Raw genomic sequence first — 23,196 nt, 5'->3', positions numbered from 1 at the left:
GCCAACTAAATCGCTATCTCAATCGTCGACTTTGCCTAGTCTTTTATTATTGTCAAAATGAAAATCAAAATCGCAGAACAAACAAAACTTACTGGCACCCGGCCCACGCGTATAACCTAATGAAATTAAACAGTTCATGAAGGGAGAACTTTTTTGTAGCTTATTCTAACTTAGTATCTACGGTATGTACATCGCACGCACTTTATTTACATTTTCCTCCCTCTATACACTCGCTCCACGCTTCATCGCGTCTAGCCTTTCACCCACGGTTGCCGCGTCTCTTATGGCCGCCTGCACTAGGCGCTTCTGCGCCTTGTAACTCTCCGGTATGGTCCGCTCATCCCGGGTCTCCGTTGGCTTCGCGACGGTCCTTTTCCCCTTTTGCATCGTTATCAGGGGTTCTGGTAATATGCGGTCGTCTATGATCGCAGGTCGCTGCTTCGTTGCCTCGGCAGTCGGCACAATTGCAGCTGTCGGCTGCAAGGTTTGATAATAGATGTTCTCAGACAAGGTTCTGGAACTTCCAATGACGGTAATACTGCGAGACGATTTTTTTCTGATCCAGAAATCACCTCTCTAATAACAAAAGTTGACAAACAACTAATGTTCGCGAAATCGCTGATTAATCCCGGCGATGGTAGCGGGATGAGAAGGACGCGCGTGGAGGGTGTTAAAAAATTATGCCTTTATTTGTTGTGTAACTCAGACCACAGTCTGAGCCGTCTTTAATGAAATATGTACAGTCTGACCTGAGAAACGATGAGCGGTGTATAATGAGAAGTCTTTTGATGCGCGAGGCAATTGTATAAATTGCCTCGCTCGTGGTGATTCGCCCGTGAGCCGTTGAGACACGTGGCGGTCGGCACTCGCGCACGTGTGAGCCTGAGTCGTCGTGTTGATGTACCAGAGCTGGCTGGGGTGAGCGGTCTCTTTACACTTTACAGCTTCTTGGCAGCTTCAATCACTGCGAGCGGCACGGTATGCAGTTCTACGAACAGAACTCACAGAGCACACGTCGTACGTACGATCACAACGCGGACATGTTTCTCTCTGAGGCGAGGGAGAAGCTCGCGATGAGCGCGCCCGTGCTTGCGCAAGCTGCCGCGTCGATCCGGCCTGTCGATACCCGATCGATGCTGCCATCTGATGAGATGGCGCAACGCGAGCGTAATCTCGAACATTCCGCCCGCCATCAGCAACCTTGTTGATGATTCCTTACTCGTGATCCTTTATCCTGATGAAATGGGTAATACGGCAAGCTTGGCAATTGGCCGGGTGAGCATCGTGGTGGCCGTCTTGAGGGTAACCACCCTAGTAAGTCCATCCTTTCCGGGGTGCAAAGCCGTTACTCTTGCGAGTGGCCATTTGCACGGTGGAGAGCGTTCGTCGGTGAGCAGCACGATAGAACCCACCTTGATGTTGTTGTTAGGATGATGCCACTTGGATATCGCCTGCTGGCGTTGCAGATAATGCGCCGACCATTGCGCCCAAAATTGTTGAACATGCTGCTGGATGAGCTGCCACCGAGATAGTCGCGAGGTTGCCAGGTCGATCAGAGATGGCTCGGGTATGGTAGTGAGTGGACCTCCAATGAGAAAATGACCTGGGGTGAGCGCTGAGACGTCTTCAGGGTCGTCGCTCAACGGTTCCAACGGCCTTGAGTTGAGAATGGCCTCTATTTGCGTAAGCAACGTTGTTAGTTCTTCCGTCGTGAGTAGAGTCTCCCCGATGGTCCGTCTCAAATGAAACTTCACGGACTTTACAACCGCCTCCCACTTGCCCCCCATGTGTGGAGCACCTGGTGGGTTGAACTCCCATCTTATGCCGTCAAGTTGCAACACTTGAGCAATCCGTTGATGTTCTTGAGCGTCTTGGACGAACATTTTCTTGAGCGCGGCGTCTGCTCCAATGAAAGTTGTCCCGCAGTCCGAGTACATGGTCTGAGCAATTCCTCTTCTCGCTGCAAATCTTCGGAAGGCTGCTATGAATCCTTCTGATGAGTAGTCACTGACTACTTCGAGGTGAATTGCGGAGGTGGAAAAGCAGACGAACACACAGATCCATCCCTTGTATGTTTTCGCACCTCGTCCCTTCCATGTCTTGATGGTGAGCGGTCCGGCATAGTCGACTCCTGTATGAGCAAACGGACGTGACGGCGTAACCCGAGAGAGAGGTAGTTGGCCCATCAGTTGATGAGCACGGATCCCCCTCTGCCGAGCACACACGACACACCGTAAGATATGAGACTTCACCGGAGCCCGTCCGCCGATGATCCAATATTGTTGCCTGACATGAGCCAATGTCAGCTGTGTTCCTCCATGTAAAGTACGCAAATGGGCGTGGGCGATGATTAAAGTTGAGAACCGTGAGTGGCGAGGTAAAATCGCCTGATGTTTGTTGTCTTGAGCTAGTGCTGATTGGTTGAGGCGGCCGCCAACTCGGATAACCCCTTGAGCGTCTATGTACGCAGTCAATCGACTGAATGCGTGAGTAGGTGGTAGTCTCGAATTGGCCGTGAGCATCTTGATCTCATGCGTGAAGTATGCCGCTTGAGTAGCCTTGATCCAGAATAGTCTGGCCTTCTCCAAAGCTGAGTGCAAGTCCAGTGACTTGGCTCGGCGCTTTCTCAAGAGAGAGATAAACCTGAAACAGAGAGCTGTTACTTTCAATAATTTATTGAGGGTTGAGTACCTATATATGAGGTCCCAGTGGTATTCCGACTGAGATGCCGCTGCATGTAGCGCAATGCCAGGACGGGCCTCACTGCAGCTCAACTCGTCCGACAGCGCGGGTTGTGATGGCCATGCTTCAGGTGTGAGTATCCACGGTGGTCCCGTCCACCATAATGAGTGGCTTTGAAGTTGAGAAGTAGTCAATCCTCGTGATGCGCAATCGGCTGGATTGGATGTACCAGGTACGTATCTCCAGTGTGCCTTTGCAGTGAGATCTTGAATCTGAGAAACTCGGTTTCTCACAAAATCCTTCCAGCGCGATGCATGAGATTTGATCCACGTGAGTGTCACAACAGAGTCCGTCCACAGGTGAATTGCTGTAACGTTCAACTTCAAGGTGGCTTGAACGTATTGCATGAGCCTTGAGAGCAGCAGTGCTGCGGAGAGTTCAAGTCTCGGGATGGTGAGCCGTTTGAGCGGTGCTACCTTAGTTTTGGAGCACACCAATGAAATCGTGGCGCCGTTTGAGCTGCGGACGGTGATATATACGACTGCAGCCATTGCTAGTTGAGAAGCATCAGAAAAGCCGTGAAATTCCACTGACGAGGTACTCCATGTGTTATACCATCGAGGTATTGAGATTCTGCTTAAGCTGGTGAGTTCTTTTCTGATAGTGAGCCACCGTGATGAGAGCTGGGATGGCAGTGGTTCATCCCATCGGAGCTTATGAAGCCATAGCTCCTGCAAGAGCATCTTCGCCTTGATCACTACTGGTGATGCAAAGCCTAGTGGATCGAATATCTGAGCCACTTCAGACAAAACGAGGCGTTTGGTGAACTGAGTGGTGTGCGATGAGATCCTTGTTGAGAATGTGAATGAATCTTCGTGAGGAAGCCAGTTTAATCCGAGGATTTTGGTTGTGCAATCGTCAAATGCAATTTGCGAACCCTGTTCCTTTTCTGCTTGAACCGCAGTGAGCACATCTTGATGAGTCGCGTGCCACTTTGATAATGGAAAACCGCCCGCCATGCACAAATTCTTCAGTTGCACTGCAATTTCCTTTACCTGCTGAACTGTGTCGGCGCCTCCAAAGGTGTCGTCAACATATCGACCCTCAGTGAGTGGCGGCACTGCAAGGGGAAACTTATGGCCTTCATCCTTCACCAGTTGCAGCAGTGTTCGCACTGCTAAGAACGGGGCACCCTTGGTACCATACGTGACCGTTGTTAGATAATTTTCCACTTCCTTGAGTTGTTTGTCGATCCAGAGAACCCGTTGTAAATTCCAGTCATCCTTATGTACGTTGATTTGCCTGTACATTTTGGTGATGTCAGTTGCCACTAAATGCCGAAACTGTCGAATCCAGAGCAAAACGTCTGTGACGTCTAAATGCAACTTGGCTCCGTATACATGATATCATTGAGTGAGCGGCCGGATGTAGATGCACTCGAGCCATTAAACACCACACGTAATTTTGTGGTTGCACTGTCTGGTTTGAGCACGCCGTGATGTGGCAAGTAATATTGCGCGTGCTGGCTGGAAACGGGTGAAGCCTCCGTCATGTGATTGAGCTCTCGATATTCTGTCATGAACTGATGATACAGACGTCGATAGTTGTCATCTCGTGCGAACCTTCTTAGTAAGCCCTGCAGGCATCGATGCGCAGTGTGATACGAATCCCCAAGAGTATCAGGTGATGATTTTAACGGATATTCTTCACATCTTTGCTCGTCAGGCGTAAGATCATGAGTATTACTTGCAGGCACTTCTTCTTGTGTCCAGAATTTCGCCAGCAACTCGTCGAGAGCATCTTCTCTCTCCTGAATCGAGGCATGGTGCACTGCAGCAGATGCCGATGATGATGTGTCGACAGGTCCGAGAACGAGCCATCCAAAAATTGAGAGCTGCGCAATTGGCATCAATGGATCTTGTTTGATGATGTTGGGCTTGATGATCTGCCCATATGAGTCAGCTCCAATGATGATATCCACTGGCCGTGGTGTGAGGAAATCTGGATCGGCCAAGGTTAACTTGGTGAGATGCGGCCATTCTGTGGTGCAGCGTTGAATGATGGCAAGATGTTGGTTAACGTCTGCAGAATGTGAGCTTGAATGATGACGTCTGATCTTGAGTAAAGTGAGCGGAGCTGGAGTGAGGCAACTCCTCGAGTTTGAGTTGACTTTTCGCCCCCAATTCCAGTAATGATGATGACAGAATGATGACGAGGAATGTTGAGCTGACAAATGAGTGATTCAGAGACGAAGGTGAGTTCTGAACCTGAATCGATGAGAAGCCGTACGCGCTGAGTAGTCACAAATGAATTTATCTGAGCCAGGGCCGTAGCTAATAAGGTTGAGTGTGATGAGCGGGCCAAAGAGGAGTGAGCGACGATTGCACCATCTTCCTATTGAGCTGCCGCAGCTGAGCTGGTGCTCGGCTTCGCTGATAAGTTCGCCTGATGAGCTTCATGCAGCATCGTGTGGTGTCGGTTGGTGCACTTCTTGCACCCCCGTGAGCTCTTACATGAGCGGACGTTGTGGCGGCCGAGGCAATTGAAGCAGAGCCTCCGTGAGATGACAAGTTTCTGTCGTTCGACCGGTGAGAGATCCCTAAATTTTGTGCACGTCACAACGAAATGCGTGCCGTTGCAGCAGTCACACGGGTACACCGTGGAGCCGTCTGATGATTCCGTGCGGGCCGGTTGAACTGCCGCATGGTGAGCTGTCGAACGCCTGGATGTTGAGGCGACCGTGCTCCCTGAGCTGACCGTGGACTCTATCCTCTCGAGTGCTCGAGCTCGAGAGGTGAGAAACTGCTCGAGCTGCTCGAATCGCGGATACTCGCGTTTTGCTCCTAGGGACGTCTCCCACTGCTCCTTCGTCTGGCGATCCAGCTGCCTGGACAGCTGGTACACCAGGATGCTGTCTCCCAGATCCTGTGAGACGCCCAAGGCTTGCAGGCCCTTTATTCCTTCCTTGAAGGTGTTGAGCAACTTGTCCAGTGATGCGGCGTTTCTCTGCACTGGTGTTGAGCTGGCAAAGAGTTGGTCCAGATACGACTGAATGAGCAGGCGTTTGTTTTCGTATCGCTCGACGAGCATCTCCAATGACGGGTTGAGAGAATCTCCGGTGAGAGGCAGTCCGGAGATGAGCTGAGAAGGTGTGCCTTCAAGCGAGAGTCGCAGATAGTGAAGTTTTTCCACGTCAGTGATTTGTCGGCTATCAAGGATGACGGCCCTGAATAGGTCGCGGTACGTGGGCCAAGTAGCGTAATCGCCCTTGAAGGACGGGATGTTTATGTCCGGCAGTCTCTGTTGAGACTGTGAGGGCTGCACCGTTTCAAGCGCCGCCTTCGGAGCAAGCCTCTCCGCTAATGCGCCCTTGAGCTTCGCCAGAGAGCGACGAGCCGCCATGCACTCCTGCGCCTCCACCGCGAAGGCGTTCTTCGAGAAGTACTCATGAGTGATGAGCGCCGCCGGCCATGAGGCTTCGAAATAGGTGTGTTCCTTAAGGAACGCCTTGTGCACTTCCTCGAGCTGGATCGAGATCTGGAGAATTTCATCCACCGACGTGTCATCTGCGGTAGATGGCAACGTCTGGTTGATGGCCCGCACCGTTGCGATGCGATTCATCTGCGTCTGCACCTTCAGCGTGAGCTCCGCGGACAGCCGCACCGGTGAGGCCTGACGCTCTGAAGTGCGCTTGTCGGTCGGCAGCTCGAGTAATGGAGAGGTCTTCCCTCCCGTCCCGGTTTTGGCGGGATCCGTCATGATGAGCCGCCCCTGAGCTGTTCACGATGAGAAACCTGAGAAACGTCGAGACACGTGTAAGAAAATGCTGCACGAATCGAGAACGTTCGAGGAACGCGAGAGAAAGCGCTATGCGAAGCGAGAGTCATGTATTGAGCACGTGATACTGTTTATGTGACACTCGCGAGGGCGCGTGAACACTCGTGTAACACTCGCGAGCGCGCGTGAGAATGTCTGTCTTTCACTCGCGACAGCGCTATAATGTCTACGTGGCACATCGCGGAGGGCATGCCCTTTTCACGTGATCTGTGTCTGAGTTACACCATAAGTTCCACGCATCCGGCTCGAAGGACCAAATGTTCGCGAAATCGCTGATTAATCCCGGCGATGGTAGCGGGATGAGAAGGACGCGCGTGGAGGGTGTTAACAAATTATGCCTTTATTTGTTGTGTAACTCAGACCACAGTCTGAGCCGTCTTTAATGAAATATGTACAGTCTGACCTGAGAAACGATGAGCGGTGTATAATGAGAAGTCTTTTGATGCGCGAGGCAATTGTATAAATTGCCTCGCTCGTGGTGATTCGCCCGTGAGCCGTTGAGACACGTGGCGGTCGGCACTCGCGCACGTGTGAGCCTGAGTCGTCGTGTTGATGTACCAGAGCTGGCTGGGGTGAGCGGTCTCTTTACACTTTACAGCCTCTTGGCAGCTTCAATCACTGCGAGCGGCACGGTATGCAGTTCTACGAACAGAACTCACAGAGCACACGTCGTACGTACGATCACAACGCGGACATGTTTCTCTCTGAGGCGAGGGAGAAGCTCGCGATGAGCGCGCCCGTGCTTGCGCAAGCTGCCGCGTCGATCCGGCCTGTCGATACCCGATCGATGCTGCCATCTGATGAGATGGCGCAACGCGAGCGTAATCTCGAACAAAAGTTGACAAACAACTAATTGAACGATTTTCGGTAATTCTTCAAGTGTTATCAAGTAGTGGAAAAGAGATCGATGGAGAGAAATTTGATATATATGCATTTGACACAGCAAAGTTATATGTTGAGTTATACGGATGGTTCTATATGCCTGCATCAGTGCATAAAATTCTGATTCATGGCTCAGCAATAATTAATTCGTTGTTTTTCCCAATTGGCGAATTATCAGAAGAAGCTCAGGAAGCACGACATAAAAATTATAGAAGTATACGTCTACATTATTCACGGAAACGATCCAGAATTACAACAAATGAAGATGTTATACATATGCTTCTCATTACTTCAGATCCGGTAATGTCAGAAAAAAGAAAAATTCTTCCAAAGAACAAACTAGAATTGCATCCGGACGCATTAAATCTTTTATTGGATTAAAAGTAAGATCCATCTTCATAATACACTAATATTATATATGTCATAAGTTCTTTTTTTCTAGGTTTACATAATTTTAAATAATAAAATTCATTAAAGAAGAGAGGAAACCGAAAGTTTCGTTAATAACGAGCAGCATTAATAACATGTTATTATTACGTTATTATATGAACTTGTAACAAATGGTTTAAAAAGGTGTTTTTTAGATACATTTTTAGAAGCCCTACAACTTTGCTTCTTACATATTTTTTATTATAGTTGCTTATTTTCTAGATATTGAATATTGAAAAAAATGGCGTACTCATCCCACTGTGCTCCGGGGTGGCTCATGCAGCGGGCGAGCGGCAAGCCCCGACCGCTCACCCGCCCCCCGGGCGAGAGAGGGGAGAAGCTACCACTCCCGAGGGAGTGGGCTCCTCCCCCCCTCGCGCCCTTTTTGAGGGCAGGCAGGGCCGGGGCCCAAGGCGTTTCCTGCCGCCGCACAGGGCCCGACCCCAGCCCTCCGCGACCCAGAGGAGCACCCGTGTCGGAAACTCCGTGGAGGATCCGACCAAGCCCCCCCAGACCGCCCCGTCACACATCCGTGACGTCGGCGGGCTGCACGCCAATGACCGAGCCCCCCGGACCCCCGGCCCCAGCTCCCACGGGAGGACAGGGCATGGGAAAGGTTCATTACCCCCCGACCATCCCCCCCGCGGGCCGAGAAACCAAGGGACAATGGGACAGGTCCCAGTGCGCCCCACCTCCCTCAATCGCGCAGGACCCCCCCCCCCAGGGGGACAGGGCTCGGAAAAGGGACCCAGTTCCCCCCGCCATTCTCCCCCCGCGAGCCGGCTCCGCGCGAATGTCTAGGGATGGGGAGGGGAAGCCACTCCTGGGGAGGGGGAGCGTACCTCCCTCACCAAGGCATCCATCTTTTGATCGAGGGCATCGACGCGAGAGCTCACTCTCGCGTCAAGCCCCCGATCCCCGAACGCCCCCCGTCCTGGGGGGTCGTTTCCCCTGCTTGTAGTACGGGGCGCAGCCTGGGAGGCCTTCGCCCTCTACCTCTATGAGAACGTCCTCCGATTGAGTGAACGCATCTCGCCCACTCACCTTCCTCACCGGAGGGCGCTCACTAGCCATCCTCAACTTCTCCTTTAATCCCCCTAATTCTTCCTCCAGATTGTCAATCCTTTCCTGCTGACTGTCAATCTTTTCCCTCTGCTCTTCTCTCTTCCCAGCCCTTCCTTTCCATCTCCCCTATTATCAAGGCTGCCACCTCTGTAACGACCTGTATGTGGATTTCCTCCACATTCAGGTCGATCTCCATTCTTTCCAACACAATCTCGAATAACTTCTTACCCCGGTAATCACCCGCCTTTCGAATCACTCCCTTCCAATATTTCAGGTGGGAATCCCTCCACTCCGCCACGACGGGATTCTCCCTGTCCCTAACTCCCCTAATTGGCGAGACCACCCACGGACTCTCGCTCTCTTCGCTCTCACTACTCCTACTGGCAGCGATTGCCAATTCGCCCGGCGGGCTCGCTCCAGACCCGCCGGGTCGCCCATCGCTCGTTGACGACAAGGGGGGAGCTGGGACGCTACCCCCCCCCCCAAGCCGGCCCCTGGTATCCGAACCCAGGGAGTTTGTTCTCTTTTCCATGCTCATCATTATTTTTAGGAAATTTTGGTTTAATTTCGGAGTGACCTTCTCCTAGGCTGGTTGGCTTCCACACCTTTTGAGCCCAGCCTGCCCGAGCTCGGGTACCCCGGGTTCGCCAAACCCGCATCGGGGACGCCCACCAGAGACCCCGAAGGACCCCCGGCGGCCGCCCCCGACCCCTGGGAGGACGGTTGGGAGCCACGGCTACTCCCTCACGGCCCCGTCCGAGCCGGGCGAACTGATTATAGAGGTCGCCTACCTCGCGAGTCCCGGAGGACTCCCCGGTCTCCGCCAGTCCGAAGACTAACGGAGATTACGGTACTGGTGTGCTCGGGACCCCGGGTGCGCAAGTACCCGTAGTGGGGAAGGCTCCTAGGGACTCCTAAGAGTCCACGGTGGCCTCCCCCACCCCCTGGGGGGAGACTTCGGGCTCCTGTGGACTGCAAGATGCAGCAAGATCCTCCTAGCAGAGTAATGTTGAGGTAATGTTATTTTACTATTTTAGAATTTTAAAATGATAATATTAATTTTTGTTATCTTAATAAATTTCAGAAACACCCCCATAGTAACGTGATAGACGACGCAGAGAATCTTCCAATAAATAATGATGTATGATGTTTTCTTCTCTGCACGATGTGTTATTCCTTGTATTTACAATAAAGATATTTTGCTATGTTTCAGAAATCCTTCAATGTACTCGCTTCCATAGAGAATATGGAGACTCCAAAAAGCAAGGGGAGATATTCTGATGACAGAGGTAACTAAAATTAATTACTAATAACGACTCGTGTAATAGCAACAATATTTTATTTTATTTTTTCAACCTTCCGAAATTCTATTATTGAAGGAAATAATAAATTATTCCCTTCAATAATAGAATTTCGGAAGGTCAAAAAAATAAAATAAAATATTGTTGCGGTCTTCAACAATAGATTAATCATAATGTTATTGAATTAATTTCTTCAGATACCGGTAACAAGAAATTTAAGAAGCAAGATGTAAAACATTTGTTGGAACAGCATACCTCGGATTATTCTCATATTCAGGAACGATTATTGCAACTAAAAGAGGAAAAAATGGTCATAACCAAAGAAGATTTAAAATTAAAAAAAAAAGCTCACCAGGAACATATTGAACTTCTGATATCGTTAAATAAAAAGATGGATGATTTAACGAATGTTATTCAGTCCTACGCTCCACAATATTTAGAATAAAAAAATAAAGTACACGTGTATTTGTTATAAAAATATAAACATATATTTTATCACACAATAATGTGTTTGCAAATATTATTTATGTGTTTACAAATAATATTGTAATATTATGTGTTCACAAATATTATTTGTTACGAAAATATAAACATATATTTTATCACACAGTAATGTGTTTACAAATATTATTTCTTTTACAATTTAAATTCAAGAACAATTATGACTGCTTCATATTTCATCGATCTTACAATTAACCTGATTAAATACAAGAAATTAGCATTGTTCAAAAAATGTTTAACAAGCACCTTAAAATTACTCTTAGTAAATATAAAAGTTAATGACAAAAACGTTAAAAACTATTAGAAACGTTTCAATCGCTCAGAAAATATCGCAATATAATACATTTGTATTTGAAAAGATACAATCAGATGACAACATCGAGAAAGATTAATTAGAAAAATACCACTGGATCACTCGATTTCGTGTTTGTTCTCTATTTTCTTCGTTAACACCATTATATGGTATCGGTGGTATAATGTCCAATTCATCTAGATGTATTTCATCGTATGGAATCCCCCATCTGATTGCCATATTATGCAGAACGCAACAAGCATTGACGATGAGAGCTGTAAGTATGAGAAAAAAATATTTCATTAATTAATAAAGAAAAGTCCCCTATTATGAGATAAGATCCTATAAGATAGCGGAGTTTCTGCTAAACTAATAGGCCCTCATATATGTCCCCATATGGGACACATTATAAAATTATATCACATAATATCTCATATTAGAATCCTATCTCATAATAGGGAACTGTCCTCTATACATAGCAATAAATAGTAAAATTATAAAATAGCAACTTGTAACCTACATTCGGAATAAGGGACTGGGCAAAATGGTTGACTTTATAATTTCAAGACAATATTTTATGCTTTAAATCTTTGTTTTTAGTAACACACAATACTGTCTTATGTCTTAAGTCTTACAAGCCTTAAGAAATTGACCAATCACAGTCAATTATTCTCCTCAAAATCGACTGTGATTGATCAATTTCTTAAGGCTTAGGGCTTAAAACATTTATTGTAGACCGAGGGTACTTTCCGATTCACGCATGATGCGCATGATGCATCATTTATCCTTGTTGTACACCGAATGTTAAACTAAAGAAAACTATGAAATAATAAAAGACATTAAAAAGTAAAAATACCAGCGAATTGTGGACGATAATGTAAAGCTCTTTCCTTTCGTAAACAACACCAACGACCCTTTACAATCCCAAAACATCGCTCTATAGACACACGAGTCCGGACATGATGTTCTGTGTACCTAGCGCCTGGAGTTCCTTTCACTTCATTTAGCTTCGGCGTCAGCAAAAATGGTAAAAGAGGGTAAGCAGAATCACCTAAAACGTACAATTAAAGAATATTTTTCTCTTACAATTATTAAAACTAAAATAATCATAATAAATCTACAATGTAAGTTTAAAACCAACACAGCCTTTTTTAACAGATGTAGAAAAGAAAAAGAAAAAGGAAATAAAGAAAATAAAAAATACTATTTAAAAAATTCAGTAAAGCATGCATACGATTATTTTTGTATATCAATATTATTACTGGACAATATAATTTCTTACCTAAAAGCCATGAATCTATTTCACCCTCTCTGTGTTTCCGTTCTAAATGAGCAAATATTCTCGATGATCGTAACACTCGAGCATCATGTGTTCGGCCACCATGGGCACTATTTACAGCAAGAATTTCGCAGTTGGAATCACAAATCTGAAATCACATCACATTATTTAGTAATTTATTATGTATTATATTATATTTTCTATATATATTTTAGCATTACAGAATACTTATATACTTCTTACAGCTAACACATTTAATGAATGGTATAACTTTCTATTAATAAATAAATATTCCCTCTCAGCTTCGGGTGGAAAAATGGCAATATGTGTCCCATCTATTGCTCCAATTACCCCCGGAAAACCACTTTTTTCGAAAAATCTAGAAAAAAAGTTATTATATATATGTATAGGCCTGTTTATTTTAGCTGAACGGTTCTTGCACGGTTCATCTTTCCTCTTATTTTTTTCAAGTTAGAGAGAAAAAAAGAAAAGATAAACTTACAAACATTTCAGCTAAAACAAACAGGCCTATTTTAATAGAATATTTTTATCCTTTAGGACCATTCAAAAATAGCTTGCAAATGCCCCATTGCCAATTGTGAAGGATAGCAACTACCACTGGAAAATTGTTATTACATCCTTCGCAACTGGCAACGGGGCATTTGCAACCTATTCTGGAATGGTCCTAAAAGCCACACGCACGCACGCACGCACATACAAATTATTATTACCCTTGTTTGATTTCTTGAATCTTGTTAGCGGTTACTGGAAAACGAATGCAATTGTCCATCATAGCATTTAGTGCATTTACAACTGCGTGAAGAGAACGGCTTATTGAAGTTTGAGACATGCACGTTAAAAAATCTTGGCCCACTCTTCTTTGATGAGAAATTGAATCTCCGATGCAAAGAAGCTTAACGATGCCAGAATCTAAATGAAATAACACATGGAATGTAAGGTTAGAGAAATCATTAATAATTTAATGACGCTACATAAATGAGAAATTTAAAATATATTGTACCTGCAATTCATCAGGTATCGCAGTTTGTCGTGACTTCTGAGGCATAAATGGTGCACATTCTTCGACTAGCATACGACTTGTTTCCTTTGTTAGTCTAAAACATATAAAAAGCATGAAATCACACTGCAACGTAAACCCTTTGCCACTAATAAGGATTTTAAATATAAAAATATTTACCTGTACAGTCTACGAAATTCATTATCAGGGACGGAGAATGGATCGGATACGTCTCTAATAGCGTTTTTCTTTGGCAGAACTGGTGCGCACTCAGTGCACATTAAAGCCGTCGTACACAAATCAACGCGTAAAGTGTATGTTTAATATAAACAGGTTAAGTCACGAAAGCCTCTATTCTTTATTGTACTATTTGGTAAAATATGTATTGGGTATTTTATCAATCAAAATATTTGCATATTACTTTAAATATTAAAGATTAAATCAGTGTACAACGACTTTAATGTGCACTGAGCGCGCACTAGTTCTGCCAATGAAAAACGCTATAAGAATCTTTCGTTGGATTCTCATTACATGATTGCGTGGTTCCAAATCATCATCTTCTTCGTCACCAAGTAGTAAAATAGCAGCCACGTATATTGCCATTTTTCACTTTTTACTTTCGCAAATTTGCACGAAACGACGAAACCTAACGCTTAACCTTAAACCATCACAAAAGTGCGTCATGACACTCCTATAGTTTCTCTCTCACTCTATTCTCAGTCTCTCTCTGTCAGATCTCACCATTCGACAAGAAATTTCTTGCCGAATAAACTCCCGTGAGATGGCTCGCATTTCCACCATGATGAAAATTACTGAATCGCGCGAAGTCGCATTTTCACTACCAAAAAGTTACAGAATCGATGCCAAGGAGCAATACTTAAGACTCACAGAACATAAAATTAATAATCATAAGGCTGTGAAATCGCACGCGAGAAATCTACGCAAGATTATTTAATATATATTGAATATAATAAACTAGATACACGCATTATAGTTAAGAATAAATGACATTAAGCGAAAGTAATCGTAAAAGATAATCGCATAAAACAAAACGCAAGGCGCAAAAAACACACATATACTCGAAGCGCAACAGGAGTGCTCTCGATCTAAGAACGCGGATATTATATCAATTTATAAGATTTACAACAGCGGTTCACGCACGTTTCGCAGAAACATAGGTTAGAAACGACAGGTCGCCGAACACGAAGGTCTGCCCAATATCGCACGCAGGAAATATTGCTCCAAGCGAAGAGCACGCACATGGAGTATCCGGATGTTGTTTAGAATTTCTTGCGCGATGAACACTATGCACGCCAGGGGTTTAACCCAACGGTACCGGTCTCTGAACACACGCAGCGAATTCGTGCACCGAGCACGATGCATCGCGAGGAGATGTAATGCTCGTAATATTCGCGGACAGCGCGTGTCATAAACCCGGTTCACACATCGTATCTTAAGACACGGACACGAGTACAGCGGTCGCCCTCCGCACCAGGACAACAGCACGACGGCACCGATTCCCACGCGCGCGCGAATCCCTAACGGCGTGCGTAATAAACAAGAACCGTGAAAATCTCCAGGAATCAATCATGTAATACTGAATGGCGTACCCGAGACACATGCCCGTAAAAGCGGCTCCGACGTAGTGTTGCGGTACCAGGAGTTCGAGGCACCGACGTCCTCGCCTGGAATAAACATTAAAAAGACATTGCGCGACACCCAATATACACGCCTATGCGATTGGCGTCATCCTAATTCAACGGTGCCAGAAGTTGGCAGCACCGACATCTTCTTCGGGAGCAAGGGTGCCAAACGTCATCAGAGGAGGCCGAGGAACACGCCTACGAGGGCGGCGTCATCCTCGAACCAGGGGGCCAGGAGTTTGCGGCACCAGCACCATCGCCTGGAATAACACATGTAGACACCTTCGGAGGAATCCGAGGAACACGACTATAGGGTCGGCGTCATCCAAAAGTGACGAAGCCAGGAGTTGGCGGCACCAACGTCTTCTCCTGGAACAAAGCATATGGAGAGGCTCGGGACCATCCCAGGAACACGTCTATAGGGTCGGCGTTATCCAAAAGCGACGGTGCCAGGAATTGGCGGCATCAACGTCTTCTCCTGGAACAAAGCATATGGAGAGGCTCAGGACCATCCCAAGAACACGCCTATAGGGTCGGCGTCATCCAAAAGCGACGGTGCCAGGAGTTGGTGGCATCAACGTCTTCTCCTGGAACAGACCACGGAGAGGTGATCAGGGCGAGCCTAGAGATGCACCTATGAGGTCGGCGTCGACGGAAGTCAACGGTGCTACGAGTTGGCGGCACCAGCGTCTTCTCCTGGAACAGGCGCTGAAGACGTGACCAGGGAGACCCAGGGGACACGCCCATGAAGTCGGCGTCGAGAAAAATCATAGTGCCGGGAAGTAGCGGCACCAACATCTTCTCCTGGAACAGTCGATAGAATTAACACAGGAGCGACCTAGAAAACACCACAAAGGGGTCGGCGTCGTCGGCGAACGCGGCAAAGTAAAACTAAGCAACTTCGCCAGGAAGCGACACCGGGAACATAACGGGGAGCATCCCGGAATACGTGTGCAGGGGTCCTCGTCAACGTCCGAGCAACTCGACCAGACGCTATCGACCTGGAGAATCGGCGCCAGTGTATGGAAATCCACCGAAGAACGACGAGAAGCTTCCGCGGGTAGAATATTCTGGAAAGGATCCACTAGGCGAACGCGTGAGAGTCATGCGGCGGACACGAGATAGCGCGGGTAAATACGATCCGAATACAATAGACGTGAATAACAAGTACGAAAGTGGGAGCGACGCGGCATGGTGGAGAGGCGAAGCGAACATCGTTTCTCGAGGCAGTCTTTCGGATATAGCGGTAGCGAACGGACGTTGTAATCGAAGGTTAAAGCCTCCGTTCCATCGTCGAGCTCTAGGCGCAGCGGCGGAGCCTGCCAGCCAATCGTAGGATCTCAGGTGACAGCTCGGGATCCGGGCATGGCGGAGCCGTCCGAGGGAGCCGTCGAGGTGGCCAATCTGGAAGCGGAACCGGTGGAAGACATAAGTTTCGAGAGCATATCGACAAGCCAGATTCTGGAGCAGATTCCCGAGGCAATAGCGGAAGCGATAATCCTGACCGAGGGAGAACAGCCCGCTGGAGACGGCGAGGCAGACATCATAGCTGCCAGCCAACAACAAGGTACCGGCGAGGTCGACGAGAACATGGTCCTGGAGGACCAATCACAAGCCGCGGAAACATAATACCGTGCGCTTTCGTAATTTCACCCATTCATAATTAGGGTGCCGTCCCATGGCGCGTATCGCGATACGCGCGTACCGGGCGTATCGAACTCTGCGACCAATCACAGACGATCCGCCGTTTTCGATACGCTCAACAATCTTTTGAACATTGTTTTTAGCGGATCGCACACTCACACATGTACATCGTAACGTACGTGTGGGTCGACCCCTCCTTCTTGCCATATTGAGTGTAGAAAGTGCACTAGTAGTGCAGTAGAGTAAAGAGAAGAAACGGAGTATGTACAATCAGCACATACGAGGTGCGTGCAATTACGAATTATTGCGATTTAATCAAACAACAGAATACTCAGGAGAATTTGGACAGTTTCCCGCAAAGCTGATCGTACGTATTCGATCGTACATACGCGTAGTCACGATGTTCCAATAAAATCCTGAGTGACACTGTTTTGTGTTTAGGTTAACCCGAATCGAAGGCCGACACAAGCAGGATTGTCAGATTCTCGAGGAAGGGCCGCGTGTTCATCGGACACTATACGACCAACCCTATCCGGTCCGACGCATCTATGCCCGTAGTACACGCGGTTAAGGCGAAGAGACGCTCGGAATTGAAGACTTTACTTTTGCTGGCCGCCCCCGAGAAGTGGACCCTGTTGAAGGCCGTCGCCTTGTTGCTCGTGTCGTCCAGCGTAACAATGGCAGTCCCGTTCTGCTTTGGCAAAGTGATAGACGTTGTCAATACCGTGTAAAAAACGAACATGAAAGAAAACCTTAATCGGCTAACGCTTGCTCTCTTTGTGGTATTTCTCATAGGCGGTGTGAGCAACTTTGGCAGAGTTTATCTAATGTCGACGGCGGGGCACAGAATCACGCAGTCCCTTAGGAAACAGGCGTACGCCGCTATCCTTCAACAGGAAACAGCAATGTTTGACAGAGAAAGTACGGGAGAACTAGTCGGGAGATTGAGCGGTACGTTTCACGCTTTTAATCAGATATAACGTATCATTAAGGCATCGAAATCTATCATTTTGATTTCATTATCCTTTTTTTCCAGGAGATACACAACTTATTAGCTCCGCTGTCACGTCCAATGTATCAGATGGTTTGCGCTCCGCTATTATAGCCATTACAGGAGTATCCATGATGTTTTATGTATCGCCGTCGCTAGCTTTACTCGGCTTAGCTATAGTACCGCCTGTCGCGGTCGTTGCTGTCTTTTGGGGACGTATCTTGAAAAGAATCATGGTATCAAACTCCGACATAACAGTTGGAAGCTTAAGCGCCTTTTTGTTGTACGCCGGTTACGTGGGCATATCTCTGAACGGATTGTCCAGGACGTTTAGTGAGTTAAATAAGGCTCTAGGCGCAAATGTTCGTCTGTTCGAGTTAATCGATCGACAGCCGCTTATTCCCATTGAGGGCGGGCAAATTTTAGGGAAAGAATTATCAGACAACGTGACGTTCCGAGATGTTTCCTTCGCGTATCCAACGCGAGAGAAGATGCTTGTGTTGAAAAGTTTTAATTTAAACGTAGAGAAAGGTTCTGTGACGGCAATCGTTGGTTCCTCAGGTTCCGGTAAATCTACCGTGGCGTCACTTTTATTGAGATTGTACGACCCTACCGAAGGGTCAATACTCTTTGACAATCACGATCTCCGTCTACTCGATCCCATGTGGGTTAAGTCCCAAATTAGTATTGTATCCCAAGAGCCAATTCTCTTTAGCGGCTCGATAAGGGACAACATATTATACGGAATGGAATCTGCGACGGACGTCGATGTGGAAGAGAAGAGGCCGCGAGACAAGCGCATGTGTTGCAGTTTGCGGAAAAAATGACTGACGGATTGGATACAATGGTCGGAGAAAAAGGCTTTGCCCTTAGTGGCGGACAACGTCAAAGAGTCGCCATTGCCAGGGCACTAATAAAGGTAAATCGTTGCTTAAATCGTGGTTATTAACCTTTAGAGGCCGGGAAAATTTTGGTTCAAATCGACTTTTCATTTGACCCAAAATTTATATATAATTTCAACGGATTACTCATTCTAAATTCCCAACCTGACAGGTGGTCGATATTTCGACCACCCCCGGCCGCAACGTAAAGGCCAATATAAAAAAAATTTTTTTTTGCTATTTCAGCCTCAAAGTTGGTATATTCATGTTTTTTGATGTTCTGAGTACGAAAAACATATTGAAAAAAATCTTGAAAGCATCCTTGACCTCAAAATGACGATCTATTTTATACCAAAAGCGCAGTGAACTCCAACTACATCCGTGAAGATGCACAATGGCTTCTTCAGTCCCTCTTATCTAAAATGAAGGTGGACGATGCCTTCCTAAAATAGAGTTTTTCAAAAAACTAGTAGCTCTATTAAATTTTATAGAAGAAATTCTTCGGCTTTCGCTCTTAGCGTGACCCAGGATCGACGACGTGGACGTGGCGAAAAAACGATCCCTTCGGGGTGCTTGATTTTCGTGAGTCCCCTTGCCTCTCACGTCGGGGTGCTTGATTTTCGTGAGTCCCCTTGTCTCTCACGTCGGGGTGCTTGATTTTCGTGAGTCCCCTTGCCTCTCACGTCGGGGTGCTTGATTTTCGTGAGTCCCTTTGCCTCTCACGTCGGGGTGCTTGATTTTCGTGAGTCCCCTTGCCTCTCACGTCGGGGTGCTTGATTTTCGTGAGTCCACTTGCCTCTCATGTCGGGGTGCTTGATTTTCGTGAGTCCCCTTGCCTCTCACGTCGGGGTGCTTGATTTTCGTGAGTCCCCTTGCCTCTCACGTCGGGGTGCTTGATTTTCGTGAGTCCCCTTGCCACTCACGTCGGGGTGCTTGACTTTATGGTAATTGCACTTGTGTGTGGTACTCTTCGAAGCATGGTGCTGCGCATAGAGGAACATCACAAGTAGGACACATGTACATCGTTCGACTTTTATTCTTACGCAAAGAGCACAAGTGGCACCTTCGACTTGTAGCACGTTTCGGAAAATGTCGGCCAACTAATCGAGTGGGAGAAACATTGTTGCAAGCGTAGTTTTTAGTAGGATCAAGTTTCAATAATAATTTAACAATCTCTAATCGAAATGAAGGAAATGATATATGCTCTTCATTTCTCATTTTATATAAAGCATGAGCATTACATAAACATAGATCAAGAAGGTGAAAAAAGAGCTTGCGATACCACTTTATTGTTTTTCGCACTGATTCTGTTATAGATAATTGTCTATCGATATTATCTACACCGCCCATATTTTGATTGTATTCATGAACACATGTTGGCTTTATAATGTCTTCTCCTGTTTTGTAATTTTTTTTTCCAGTTGCGCAGAATTCAAGTTCGTGCACACTTGTAAGCATGCGAACACTACGTTTATCTTCCCACTTCATTGCCATCCATGTATCATTATGAGCGACTTGTACTTCACCTCGAGCTAATTTCTTGTCTAGATTTGGCATTCCCTTTCTATTTGCTTTCACCGTGCCACATATTCCTGTATCACGATCGTGTAAAAATTCTGCTAAAGTAGGAGATGTATACCAATTGTCTACATACATAACATGACCCTTATAAAAATAAGGTTGTAAGAAGTGAGCGACAATATCGCCAGTAATACCCATACCAAACTTTTGATAATCGGTGTCCCCACCAGTGTAAACAATAAAGCCCAATATAAATCCAGTTTTGCAGTCTACTATCAGAAAAACCTTGATGCCAAAACGATTTCTCTTCAAGGGAATATATTGCTTGAATCGAAGCCTACCTTTCCATAATAACAAACTTTCATCTATGCACAGATTTTTGCCTGGAATAAGAGCTGCCGAAAATTTGTTTTGTAGGTGGTCTATTATTGGCTTTATTTTCACTAAAGGGTGATTTATAATTTCTTTGTTATCGTGGAAATGTAAATTACGCAGAATGAGAAGATATCTATCGCGACACATTGTTTGAAAAAAAATTGGAGTGTGTAGTAAGAGATCTGTAGACCAATAACTTTTTACTTTGCCTTTCCGAACATGACCCATTAGAATCGAAAGACCAAGAAAATTTTCAAGCTCATGTTTTGTAAGAGGTCTCCAAGATTGCATATGTGAAGATTTTATTTCATCATTTTGAGTTTCATAACGATTCGTCTCGTCTATAATATTTTGAAGTAGAGAAGAATCACAAAAATAATTGAAATAATCGATTGGATTATTCCCTGATATAGAGATATTAGAATTTATTTCGGAACTACCTTCGAAGTCTTTGATTGATGGGTAAAAATACGTGTCCTCAAAAATTTGACTTCCGTCATATTTATCTCCCAAATCAATGTCATCAATTTCTTCATTGTCTGAGTCTTGTACCTCTGGTTCGGACTCGCCACTACTCCAAGCTTCATTTTCAGTCATTTTATCAAAGATAAGAATCTGATAAAATGTTTTCACAACACCTCCACGGAAAGTTCGACTTCCGTGCCTAGAGAGAGGCGAGAGTGACCAATTTCACGCCAGGGCGGCATAGCGGGCGGAAAGTAACCTCGCCTTCGGCTCGGGCGGCAAACTTCACACTCGTCTGAAAAACGCTACTTTCACCCCTTGATGCACAATATACTATTAGATAATAGTGTCAGAAAAAAAAGATAATAGTAACAAATAAATATGTACTGCAAGAATTCTAATCGTAATAGATTATGAATCAATAGTAGCGATCTGCAGCAAATTTACCTTATGCAATCCAATAGTGAAAAATGTTAGGCCTCTAGAAGAAAGAAAGTACCGAGTGCTAACTCGCTGGTAAATACTTTCGATGATTTCAATTTTACACCATGAATCCACATTGAAAATGAGATTAGTTTTGCGATACGCAGTACTATTTTTTCGCACTCAGCGCATAAATAATGTGGATATACCAACTTTGAGGCTAAAATAGCGAAAAAAAGAATTTGACCTGGAAATGACGATTTTCAAAGTCAAACAGTCTCCAGGATTTTTTTTACCAGGGTTGGCAAAAAACATGTTTTTTTTATTTTAAACAAAAAACATTGTTTTTTTTTGTTTAAAACAATGTTTTGTTTTATTTGTGTTTTAAACTAAGGTATAAAAAAACATCTTTTAAACAAAAAAAATATGTTTTAAACAAGCAAAAAAAACACTTGATAGCTTTGATCTATGCAAGAAGATTTAAAATATGTGCGGAGCATCCATAAGTAATAATAATGTCATAGCGTTTTTTATTGGCGGAACTAGTGCGCACTCAGTGCACATTAAAGCCGTTGTACACTGATTTAATCTTTAATATTTAAAGTAAAATGCAAATATTTTGATTGATAAAATACCCAATACATATTTTACCAAATAGTACAATAAAGTATAGAGGCTTTCGTGACTTAACCCGTTTATATTAAACATACACTTTACATTGTTTTGTGTACGACGGCTTTAATGTGCACTGAGTGCGCACCAGTTCTGCCAAAGAAAAACGCTATCAGGCATTTAAATTTTTCGCTAGCGTAACATTAAACTGTAAATATATAAATAACGTTGCCAAAATTTAAAAAATTGAAAACGCTAACGGCGGAGGCTGTGAGAAATAAGGCGCGCCGTTAAGCCCGGTCTACATAGGCCGCAGTTCGCAAAACGCAAGACACACGCACAGTCTACATGTCAATCTAACCTCTCTGTGTATAGAGAGATAAAACAAGCTGCTGTTTGGAAAGAAATAAGAGAAGACCAGAGATCGAAGAAAAAAAGCAGATGGTGGGATAGTGAATGTGTAAGACTAAGGAGAGAAGCACGAGAGAAACTAGTTAAATGGAGGAAGGGAGAAGTAGATAAAAAGAGGTACATTCTAAAGAAAAAAGAATATGAGGAGAAAATAAAAGAGAAGAAAGAGATAGAAAGGGAGAGAGTTATAAAAGAGGCGAGAGAAGCAACTAGCTAGAAGGAAGTATGGAGATTTATAAACAGAGAAAGGAAGGGTAGAAAAGAGGTTTGCGAAGAAATAACGGAGGAGCAATGGAATAAACACTTCATGGAGCTATTGGAAGGAGTAACTGTGAAACCGCGTGAAAAAGACAGGAAAGGAGAGGAAAGAATGGGTGGCAAAGAGGAGCAGGAAGGAATAAGAAGAGAGGAAGTGGAAGAAGTAATTAAAGAAATGAAAGAAAAGAAAGCAGCAGGTACGGATGGATTGCCAAATGAGGTATGGATATATGGAGGAGAGAGATTGAAGGAAAAAATATGGGAGGTATGTGATACAGCGTGGAGGACAGAAGAAATAGCAGAAGACTGGAAAGAAGGTATAATAGTACCAATAGTAAAGAAAGAAGAAGGAAAAGAAGCACAAGATTACAGAGGGGTGACATTAATGAACACAAACTATAAAATATACGCGGCAATTTTGCCGAAAAGATTGGAGAAGGAGGCGGAAGAAAGAAGAATATTACCATAAACACAGGCAGGGTTCAGGAAAGGAAGGGGTACAATGGAGAATATATACGCACTGAATTATGTAATTGGAATGGCTGTTAGCAAAAAAAAGAGGGAAGCTAGTGGCAGCATTTATTGATCTGAAAACAGCATTCGACTCTGTGAACAGAGAAAAAATTTGGGAGGTACTGAAAAGAGAAGGGATTAGTGAACAGCTGAGAACTAGGATAGAAGATCTG

At 45.3% G+C, this 23,196-nt stretch overlaps 5 protein-coding genes and 1 pseudogene across 5 annotated transcripts; 1 reads left to right on the top strand and 5 right to left on the bottom strand.

Moving 5' to 3' along the window:
• Positions 1-222: 222 nt before the first annotated feature.
• Positions 223-3,992, bottom strand: LOC139785412 (uncharacterized). The gene is made up of 2 exons (XM_071724576.1): positions 1,254-3,992; positions 223-576 (listed from the first exon to the last, which is right to left on the bottom strand). Exons 1-2 carry the CDS (start codon positions 3,990-3,992, stop codon positions 223-225), a joined length of 3,093 nt encoding a protein of 1,030 aa, XP_071580677.1.
• A 65-nt stretch (positions 3,993-4,057) lies between these two features.
• Positions 4,058-4,591, bottom strand: LOC139785411 (uncharacterized). The gene has a single exon (XM_071724575.1). The coding sequence runs from the start codon at positions 4,589-4,591 to the stop codon at positions 4,058-4,060; it is 534 nt and encodes a 177-aa protein (XP_071580676.1).
• A 351-nt stretch (positions 4,592-4,942) lies between these two features.
• On the bottom strand, positions 4,943-7,348 carry LOC139785408 (uncharacterized). The gene is made up of 2 exons (XM_071724573.1): positions 6,923-7,348; positions 4,943-6,476 (listed from the first exon to the last, which is right to left on the bottom strand). The coding sequence occupies exon 2, from the start codon at positions 6,439-6,441 to the stop codon at positions 5,077-5,079; it is 1,365 nt and encodes a 454-aa protein (XP_071580674.1). The 5' UTR covers positions 6,442-6,476; positions 6,923-7,348; the 3' UTR covers positions 4,943-5,076.
• Positions 7,349-10,893: 3,545 nt separating this feature from the next.
• On the bottom strand, positions 10,894-13,689 carry LOC139785413 (putative nuclease HARBI1). The gene is made up of 7 exons (XM_071724577.1): positions 13,467-13,689; positions 13,290-13,383; positions 13,000-13,198; positions 12,512-12,647; positions 12,272-12,416; positions 11,846-12,040; positions 10,894-11,264 (listed from the first exon to the last, which is right to left on the bottom strand). The coding sequence occupies exons 3-7, from the start codon at positions 13,116-13,118 to the stop codon at positions 11,086-11,088; spliced, it is 774 nt and encodes a 257-aa protein (XP_071580678.1). The 5' UTR covers positions 13,119-13,198; positions 13,290-13,383; positions 13,467-13,689; the 3' UTR covers positions 10,894-11,085.
• A 3,146-nt stretch (positions 13,690-16,835) lies between these two features.
• On the top strand, positions 16,836-18,543 carry LOC139785410 (ATP-binding cassette sub-family B member 10, mitochondrial pseudogene; annotated as a pseudogene).
• Positions 18,544-19,384: 841 nt separating this feature from the next.
• On the bottom strand, positions 19,385-20,938 carry LOC139785409 (piggyBac transposable element-derived protein 4-like). Its single transcript, XM_071724574.1, has one exon. It carries the CDS (start codon positions 20,936-20,938, stop codon positions 19,385-19,387), a length of 1,554 nt encoding a protein of 517 aa, XP_071580675.1.
• Positions 20,939-23,196: the final 2,258 nt, after the last annotated feature.

Source organism: Temnothorax nylanderi, unplaced genomic scaffold, assembly GCF_030848795.1.
Source record: "Temnothorax nylanderi isolate EJ_2023f unplaced genomic scaffold, tnyl_v1.0 TNYL_tig0795_pilon, whole genome shotgun sequence".
NCBI classification, from domain to species: domain Eukaryota; kingdom Metazoa; phylum Arthropoda; class Insecta; order Hymenoptera; family Formicidae; genus Temnothorax; species Temnothorax nylanderi.
This window is presented reverse-complemented; position numbering and strand designations above follow the sequence as displayed.

What these genes read in the sequence shown, in the direction of transcription:
- LOC139785411 (XM_071724575.1), bottom strand. Translation starts at nt 4,591, where the DNA reads ATGCCAATTGCGCAGCTCTCAATTTTTGGATGGCTCGTTCTCGGACCT.
- LOC139785408 (XM_071724573.1), bottom strand. Translation starts at nt 6,441, where the DNA reads ATGACGGATCCCGCCAAAACCGGGACGGGAGGGAAGACCTCTCCATTA.
- LOC139785409 (XM_071724574.1), bottom strand. Translation starts at nt 20,938, where the DNA reads ATGACTGAAAATGAAGCTTGGAGTAGTGGCGAGTCCGAACCAGAGGTA.
- LOC139785412 (XM_071724576.1), bottom strand. Translation starts at nt 3,992, where the DNA reads ATGTACAGGCAAATCAACGTACATAAGGATGACTGGAATTTACAACGG. An exon ending in GGCCAATTGCCAAGCTTGCC is followed by an intron (nt 577 to 1,253) that starts GTATTACCCATT and finishes TTTTGTTATTAG; the next exon opens with AGAGGTGATTTCTGGATCAG.
- LOC139785413 (XM_071724577.1), bottom strand. Translation starts at nt 13,118, where the DNA reads ATGTCTCAAACTTCAATAAGCCGTTCTCTTCACGCAGTTGTAAATGCA. An exon ending in ATTCAAGAAATCAAACAAGG is followed by an intron (nt 12,648 to 12,999) that starts GTAATAATAATT and finishes CTTTTTTTCTAG; the next exon opens with ATTTTTCGAAAAAAGTGGTT. An exon ending in TTATCGTCCACAATTCGCTG is followed by an intron (nt 11,265 to 11,845) that starts GTATTTTTACTT and finishes TCATACTTACAG; the next exon opens with CTCTCATCGTCAATGCTTGT.